At 46.3% G+C, this 8,901-nt stretch overlaps 1 protein-coding gene across 1 annotated transcript; it reads left to right on the plus strand.

Moving 5' to 3' along the window:
- The first annotated feature begins 909 nt into the window (after nucleotides 1–909).
- Nucleotides 910–6,758, plus strand: LOC122387767. Its single transcript, XM_043378215.1, has 3 exons — nucleotides 910–1,003; nucleotides 5,879–6,007; nucleotides 6,581–6,758. Exons 1-3 carry the CDS (start codon nucleotides 972–974, stop codon nucleotides 6,756–6,758), a joined length of 339 nt encoding a protein of 112 aa, XP_043234150.1. The 5' UTR covers nucleotides 910–971.
- The last annotated feature ends 2,143 nt before the right edge of the window (nucleotides 6,759–8,901 follow it).

The following is an 8,901-nucleotide window of genomic DNA, read 5'->3' on the forward strand; positions in this document are numbered from 1 at the left end:
AGAAGCTAATATTGCTGCATATTCCCATTGAGGTGACAAGAATTAGCAAAATAGTAGTTCGGGCGCTTTTCAAAAATAGTACCGGACGCTGTTCCTCTTGTGACGTCATAGCTCCGTGACCTGACCTGACCCGGTCAAATTTCTTATACCATATGATAGCCAATACTTGCCCCAACATGCATGGGAAGTTTCATCACGATCCATCAACCGATGCCCGTACCACCGGCAGGAAACCTCGGGCGTTGGCACTCAGTTTGTAAAAATCCGGCCGGAGGCTGTACCTCTTATGACGTCATAACTCCGTGACCTGACATGACCCGATCAATTTTTTTTCGGCAAAAGATGCGCAAAGGTTGCCCCAGAGGTCGTTCAAAATTTCAGCCCGCTACGACAAGCCGTTTAGCGTGCACTTCGAAAAAACCTCAGGGGGGGGGTTGATACAACCCCCCCCCCTAGGCGTTCTAGGGTTAAAACATCTATATCAAAATGAGAATTCAATTTTCTTTAAAATTCAGCATATCTCATTGCAGTTTCGAAGATGTAAGGTATATTTTTTTGGTCTAGAATGAATGATCTTCCATTCTGCTGAAGGTAACACTATGACAATTAATGGAATATTACTAAAAAACAAGACAATGTCGGTGTCTGGTTCAAACTGAATAATCAACATAAAAGAATTCTCTATCTTTTGATGAGTCATAAAACAAGATGAACTTGGGAAATTTACGAATTTCGGTATTGAAAACCGCAGACCACCCTCAGTTGTGCTTTGTCCACTGTTCTATAAATGCTGCTAATATACCTTTGTCGCTAGCAGACGCGTGTCTTTGCATTCGATTGGTTGAACGGCATTTCGTTTGCTGATGGAGAACACCTTTGTTTTAATTTTGTCATCGGTTGTTGTTTGTTTTGTCTGTTACACTGAACTCTATAATGGGGTCTGTTATTTGATTTGATTTTGTAAGGTAAAGATGGAAGGCACTGTGACTGTAAATAATGGAAGGTAGGTGTTGGTTTGGTACCTTGTTTTTAAAACTTATTTTTTTCCTGAGATTTTGCCTGTGCGAGCACCAGGCTGGGTGATTTTGTGTTTTAGATCCTTTTCTGAATTCTGTGGTTCAGTTGAGATTCAAATCAAAATTGGTAAAAGGTAACTACTATGCATTTCAGACCCCATGAGACCCTAATTTTTGGCGATAATTTGTTCAATATTTGTCCAATTTGCTTCAAATTTTCACAATGCACATTTCAGCTCAAGCGCCAATTTTCGCCAATATGGTCTCTTAACAAAATATCAAATTTTAGGGTACTTGTCGTTGCCTCGTAATGTTAAAATCGGCTCCGTAAATCCGTCAGTGGAGTAGAGGCTATCCGTGCGTAGGTGTGACGTCACAAACACGTGACCATTAAGCTCCGCCCTCCCGGCGAACGGGGTAGTGACCTTGGCCGGTCAGTCGACTGCGTGGAGCGGGCGGGGCAGTAGCTGTCGCACCGGGGCGGCTCGCATGGACCGTAGCTGCCGTGCAGTTGGCGTTGCAGCCGTAATTTCATCGAATGAGCTAAATAGCGCGCATAAGTAACGCACCAGCTGAAGCCCTCGACTAATTGTATCTATCACAAATGTACGTACACCTTGTTCAGTCACAAAAAAATATATTTCCACACAAGATTCGGGGCTTGTGAAAAACGCGCATAAAAGACGCTGTTGATTTCAAATGATTGCGTAAGATTATGTACCTATCGCGTCAGACTACGTCAAAATTGCAAAACAGAATCACCATTAACATGATGCAATTTATGTGTTTGATATATGAAATTTGATTAGGAATGTATGCCGGCGTGATCGATTTATATCATCCCGGTGCAACTAAGCATTGAACACCTTCAGGACTAATCCATTTGATCATCGACTTAGGTTGATGAGGTCGCCAGACTAACTTTGCCCCCAGAGCTTGTGTGTTGAAATGCAAACATGAAAAGTAAAAGCCTAGAGATAGTTTCCTCGCCATTGAGGACATACCTACTGTTACTTAAGTTTTACAAAAAAGATACGAGTTTATTGATGATCGTTCTCGTGTAGTGCCCAACGTCCGCCTGCCACATTGCTATTTCTTTTTGTGCACGTCTTAACAATATAGCACACACATGACACCGCGATAAAGGCCATTTCTACCATACGACACATTACGCTTCTGCCCCACCCGGCGCCCCGCACCGCTCCACGAATCACGAATACGGTCGTTTCGCTGGAGCGATGCCCCAGGCAATCGGCCGTGCCCGAGACTCTTCATCCTACTTTGTTGCTTTCTGCGCCTTCCTCAGAAACATTTATTGGCACTGCCAAATATATCAATATTTTTGGGTTAAGCACAGGCTTACACATGATCTTATAGGTAATCGGGTAGTGACCTGACCCAACCTGACGATGAGATAGGTGCAACTCGGGCTTAAATAAATGTTCAGAGTCCAAGAGTCTATCCATCTTTCCTTCATAGGGCCGGTTCCGTTCCAATAGATCCTGCCTTGATTTTGATCATTCTGAATATTCTGAGCTGGTTCGATGTTTAAATACCAAAATAAGGTGAAGAGGATACCAAATGCCCTCAAACAGATAATTTTTTTTTTTTGGCTTTCGTCCCGGAACAACTTTGCCAGCTTCCACTTGTCTCCAGTATGTGGTCCCGCTCCGACCTCTCCGCGGTGCTGACACCGACTGAAGCGGCATAGACCCATCCCGGTCACGGCCAGTGGGCGGAGTTTAGTTGGGCCCGGCGCAACGTGATTGGCCAGCGCTCCTATCCAATCCGGTGCGGTAGCGAGCGAGCCTCTATCCGGGTGCAAAAACTGATTAACATTACGAGCCAACGACAAGTGCTCTAAATTTTGATATTTTGTTAAGAGACCATATTGACAAAAATTGGCGCTTGAGCTGAAACATCGTTTGCCAAAATTTCAAGCTAATTGGACAAAAATTGAAGAAATTATCGCCGAAAAGTAGGGTCTCATGGGGTCTGAAATGCATAGTAGGCTAAGGCCAAAGGTAGTTGATGTTTTGAATGATTTGTCTTGTAGTTGTGGTAATCATCCGGTAAAAGTATACATTAAGTCCGAGTGTCTGTGAAAAGATAAAGTTTTCATATTCTTACATTATTTGACATCCTGAATCCAAAAATGATACTTATATGTCCTGGAAATAAAAGAAAAACATAATCAAACCTGACCTAACCTTACCTATTTACCTACAACCTACCAACCTACAACCTACAAACCTACAACCTAACCTAACCTAACCTACAAACCTACAACCTAAAACCTAAAACCTACAAACCTACAACCTAACCTAACCTAAAACCTAAATTTTTTGCTGTTACATATTTGTATCAACAGCGTCACAATTGTCCACTCGGACCTAATATATACTAATACCAATTATCCTACCAAGTATGTAGTCTGCTCTACCCCAACGGCCAGTTGACGAAGCATGGCAATTTCGACGAGATGTTGTCATCATGGGGTTGTTCAGCTGGCGTGGGTTTGGTGCGTTGCGGATTTGGCTTGGTGCAGCGCAGATTTAGTGTAGCGTGGTGCGAGTTTGGCCTGGGTGGTGTTTCACCGGTGATAGTGATAGCAGCACACTGCTATTACATGTGTCAAATTAGGTTTCCATGGAGACATCAACAAGCCCCATTCACATTGCTCCAACACAACCACAAGTGTGACGTCAGCAGAATAGCAGCGTGCTGCTATCACCGGTGAAACACCACCCTGGTGACGGACTTGATGGGGTGTCAATAAAGCTGGAGTCACCCTCAGCGCTAGCCAGTAATTGTGTAGATAAAAGGAAGCTGAAATTTAAAAACAATCTTACCTTACCTAACCTTACCTATTGGCTATTAACATGCTAACCTATACCCTACACCCTACCAACTGACAGTGACGCCAGCTTTACCATAAACCGTAAGTTGTAGTTTAGTAGGTAAGGTTAGGTCAGGTTAGATAATGTTTTGTTCTCTTTTGATTAGAGGTAAAATAGGTAAAATAGGTATTTGATTAGATTTAAAAGTGAATTTTATGTAAATGTCTCAAGAACTGAAGAGTCTAGCAACTTCACAAATGGGTGGCAGCATGTGAGATGCCTGCTATATGAATACCAGAAATCTTTCTCTATGCCTCAACCCCCTGTTCTGGGCTGGGCAGACACTTTCATACCATGTGGGAAGCTCCCCTAGGAGCATACACGGAGCCATGTGCAGTGTCAGGGGCTGGGTGCCCTGTCCACTGGATGGGCTCAGCCCCAATGACTTGTACCAGGGTGCTTGCCCATACCAATAGCTCCCCCTAATTCCTATCATTCCTCCAACTCTGTAGTCTTTTTGGGCCAAAACTTGAAAGAGCCCAACCCAACAAAACTTTAAATTGATTTTGTATCTTGTGGCATAGTACTTTCTATTTTGCCAGTCTGGCAACATCCCATTACTAACTGCTTTGACTGGCTTTCTTCTCTCTCAGGCTGATCTGATCCTGTGTCACAGAGCCACATAGATGAGCAGCTACCCATCGTAGGATGCACACTCAACCTCCTGCTAGTTTCTGAGCCGTCAGCTTGACAGAGGGGTCTGCTAATGCACAGCCACCTGGCCACTGCTAACAGATGCTGGCTGGGGCAGACGCTCATCAAAGGTGTGCCACACGACATGGGCATTCTCGTTCTGCATCAAGCCTCAAGGTGCCTCAGCCAAACGGCAGTGAGAAATAAGGGTTGGAATAAAAGAAGATGACTGAGGAGAAAATCCATTTACCACAATTTTATCACTGTAGACCATCGCGAATGCGTAGTGCAAGGCCCTAAATACAAGGTTGCACGGACTTATTTCTACTAAACCTACCAGAATATAGTTTCACGGTTGATTATTTAAATAATTATTCAATCAAAATTTCTTTATTATTATCTCGTAATCATTTATAAGCAATTTTACAAATCAACTTTCAATTTGCTTGCCTTTTACTAGCAAAATAACTTTTCTAGTATTGGGTCAGCATAGTGGTGTAGCAGTAGGAACCACATCTGGCAAAACCCCAATGCCTACATACAGCAGAAAAGCAGCCACCAGGTGTCGCCACAGTCGCCACTTGGTCGCCACACAGATGTCGCGCGCGTCGCCAATCGCCACACCCGATTTCCATAAGGACGCATATGTACGGATATGTATAGGAAAGTCGCCCTTAAGGATTACGCTTACATCCTTTGCTTATGAGGTCGGTGGTTGGAAATTGGGAGGGGCTCAGCTATTTTCGACCACGGATATGCCTTTATCACATGATGAGGAACATGCTGATAAGCGTTTTATGCGTCATAACAGCACAAAAGTATTTTTAATCATTTTTCAAAAATAGCCGTTCTGCCGTATCTTTCAGTGCAAGGTGCCGTCGGTCATCCCCGACGTGACGTCACGCAGGGAATTTGCCAGATTTTCCTACTAGACTTCGACACCCCCTGGCGTAGTGTAATATACCTATTAACTTAGCAGCCCAGCACGCTCAAGAGATCTTGGAAACTGGACCCCAGATCAGTAGATGCAGACATGCACATGCAGACGAAACACCAGCGCCATGCATGGGGCCCAATCTCACCATGGAAATGCCAAAGCACACAGCTCAAGCCATGCTGCCATCCACATGACGTGCGGCCAGGTATCCATTATCAGACTAGATATGTGATATCTGAGTTTTTTATGACATAGCCATTTGCAATCTTTTGTGGCGATGGAACTTCCTTAGCATAAAAGACCGCCGTTGTGTACCGTGCCTGTGGCCAGCTTAGTCGTTTCCATTGTATACTTTGTGGTTTTTTAGTTCTGAGCATGTTATCTTTCAACAGGCTCGTTGCTGTCGGCGGTTCTGAAGACAGCGGTTCGATCCAGCTGAAGGACGTCACCTGGCAGGAAGTTGCAGAGTGTGGTGGCCAGTATCAAGCCACATTGTCCAGAAACCATCACATTATCTCCAGGTCAGTAATTGTGTGAACGGGAGGGGGGGGGGGCGCAGCTGCGCCTTGGTCACCACTTTGTCGAGTTGTGGACGCCTGGGCCACTGTGTCGAGTTGTGATAGGAAAATCCTGCGAAATTCCTCCCACTTCTCCGTAGGTCTCTGCTGCTTTAACACTGCAGGTGTCCAGTCCGTGTCGGTGAGCTGCCAGTTGAACTAGTCAGGATCGACCCGATGTAAGCACCGGCGTTGAACCGTCGGGCCGGTCGCCGCACGCCACCAAACTGCAGCCCCACGCGGGTAATAATCGGGCTTGGACTTCTTGGATGAGATGTTTATGCACAGGCTAATGTACTGTAATTATGACTGAGTGTGCGACAGAAGACGTTGTGACTATGAGTCATACTCGCCGTGGCTGGTATTTGATGACCGTCGTGACCTGTGACGGTCGCCGTGACTGCTGTGTGACAATCACCGCGACTGTAATGTGACGGTCGCCGTGGCTGGTACGTGATGTTCTCAGTAACTGTTTATATAACGGCCGTCGCGACTGAAAGGTGACGATGTGACGTGACGCGACTCGCTCTGTTACAGGTCACTAGTCGCCGGTGCTCGAGCTGACGGCGTCGTTCAAGGGCTCCACGGTGACAAGCGCCGTCACCGCTGCCGCCGCCGCCGAGACCATCCGACTCCTGGGCCCTGTTTCACGGCAGCGTACTGCAGCGCGCTACGCAGCGCTGCAGCCTGTGTTACCGTGCGGCCGAGCTCCTAAACGACCTACCTCCCGACCTCTCACAGCTGCCACCCTCTAAATTCGCACGCGAGTCTGAGTCGGGTATAAGCATGCAGGAACAGAGACCAGTCGAACAACAACACACACACACACACACACGCACACACAGGAAGACTCTATATGCTACGATTTCTAACATACCATGTACTTATATACAAGACGAGTGCCTAATTCAGGCCATCACGAAGGTCTATCGTTTTTCCACAGAGACTTGACAGCGCGTGCGAATTTAGAGGGTGGCAGCTGTGAGAGGTCGGGAGGTAGGTCGTTTAGGAGCTCGGCCGCACGGTAACTGAAACGCCGCTTACCGGTTTCTAGTCTGGGACGCAGTAATCGCCACGCCATGTGTGGATCGCCCATGATCGTAAATACAATACAATACAATTAGTGCGGCGATTGAGACGAATTCGGCTCGACGCTCCAGCGTTGCGAAACACCCGTGTCTATGAAGGATACGCCGATACGTCCCCCAGCTTCAAGCCCTTCCCGCCCCCCCCCCCCGCCCCGTCCCAACGGTGTTGGCCGAGATTGGGGTTTGGTATTTTAACCCGCGCCCGGCTGGGGGTCCTGGATTTCCACGCCCTGCTGGGGGGGGGGGGGTGTTTGAACACCCCCCCCCTTGTAACTCGGCTCCTGGGCCACGTAGCGATACGCGGAAGGCGATGTTCGAAAGAGCGTAAAAAATAATGACGAAATCACTTCGGTCAATTTTTTGGTCAGGTCAAAGGTCAGGTCACCAGAGGTCATTGAAGGCAAAATTTCGCCGATTTCCAGGTCGAATGTCGAAAATTTCCAAGAAGCCCACGCATAACTCGGGAACTAATAGAGCTACAGCGCCGCGGAAAAGCGCATTCGATAGCCCTATTAACGCCCTTTCTGAGTAATCCTCTCAGATTTGACCTAACGGCAACGGTTTTGCCTGCAGGGGGCAAAAACTGCAAAAATAGCCGATTTTTTCGAAAACAGTTTTTCTGCAATAACTTTTGACTTAAGCCTTGTACGAGCTTACTGTTACCGGCATCGTGTTCCTCTCGTCAAGACGCATCGAATGAACTATAACTTGACCTTGAAAGGTCAACTTGAAAATTTGACCTCAGGTCAAGGTCATGACCTGACCGGAAAGGGTCATGTTGCATATCAGTCGATCCGTATCGTCGAGCTGAACACATCTAAGGCGTTTTCATCGCTCTAGCATGCCTCTATCAAAAGTTATTTGCGAAAAACTGTTAGATACCATTCGTGACCTAAGATGACCTCAGGGCATAAACAAGGGTCACGGACACCATTTTCAAGTTCAGTGCGTCTTAACCACTTGTAATTCGGTGTTTGGGAGTGTTTATAATGTCTTTCATCCAAAAGAGGCGCATTTCAATTTTCTCCCATTGACTTATAATGGGGAGGTCGCAAAATTGACCTGACCTTAGGTCATCGATATCAAAATTCTGAGATATACATTTTGTACATGCTATTGCTCTTAGCAATCGCTGAAAGTTTCAAAGCGATCGGTCACTCGGTGTAGCTATGACAGACATTGAAAGTTTTTATGAGGTGAGGTCACTTCAAGTGACCTGGTGACCTGACCTTGAATGACCTTGGTCTGAAATTTTCACAACATGTGTAGAATTGATGTATGATAAGGTGTACCAAAAACGGCGGCGCTCCGCGCCGCCGTTTTTGAGATATTCGCGAAAAACCACAAGGGGGGGGTGTTCAAACACCCCCCCCCCCAGCAGGGCGCGGGTTAACGGGCTCTCCGATGACGTCCCGCAATTTGTGTTATGTAATTTGACGATTATGTCGTAGTCTCATTCTGTCTCGATATGCTAATAAATGATAAATGGGACGGAGGTTGGAAGTAAGGTGTGAGTGGCTGTAACCGGCAGGTTTTGGCGAGCGCGATATTAGTTATCGCGAGCGCGCCAGCTGCAATCAATCGCGCGCTTCTGGCGAGAAAATACTTGCTCTGGAACCTAGAAGTTTGTCGTGAAATCTATGTACCTTTGGATTGAATTATTAGAACATAATGTACTTTCGGTGTCCAGCACTGCAGCTCTGGAAACAGAAATATGGACGTTGGCTGTTTGATGTAGTAAGGGCTAACAATCCGCGTCAAGAATCAAAA

This window comes from Amphibalanus amphitrite, unplaced genomic scaffold (genome assembly GCF_019059575.1).
Source record: "Amphibalanus amphitrite isolate SeventyFive unplaced genomic scaffold, NRLGWU_Aamphi_draft 000297F_arrow, whole genome shotgun sequence".
Lineage (NCBI taxonomy): Eukaryota > Metazoa > Arthropoda > Thecostraca > Balanomorpha > Balanidae > Amphibalanus > Amphibalanus amphitrite.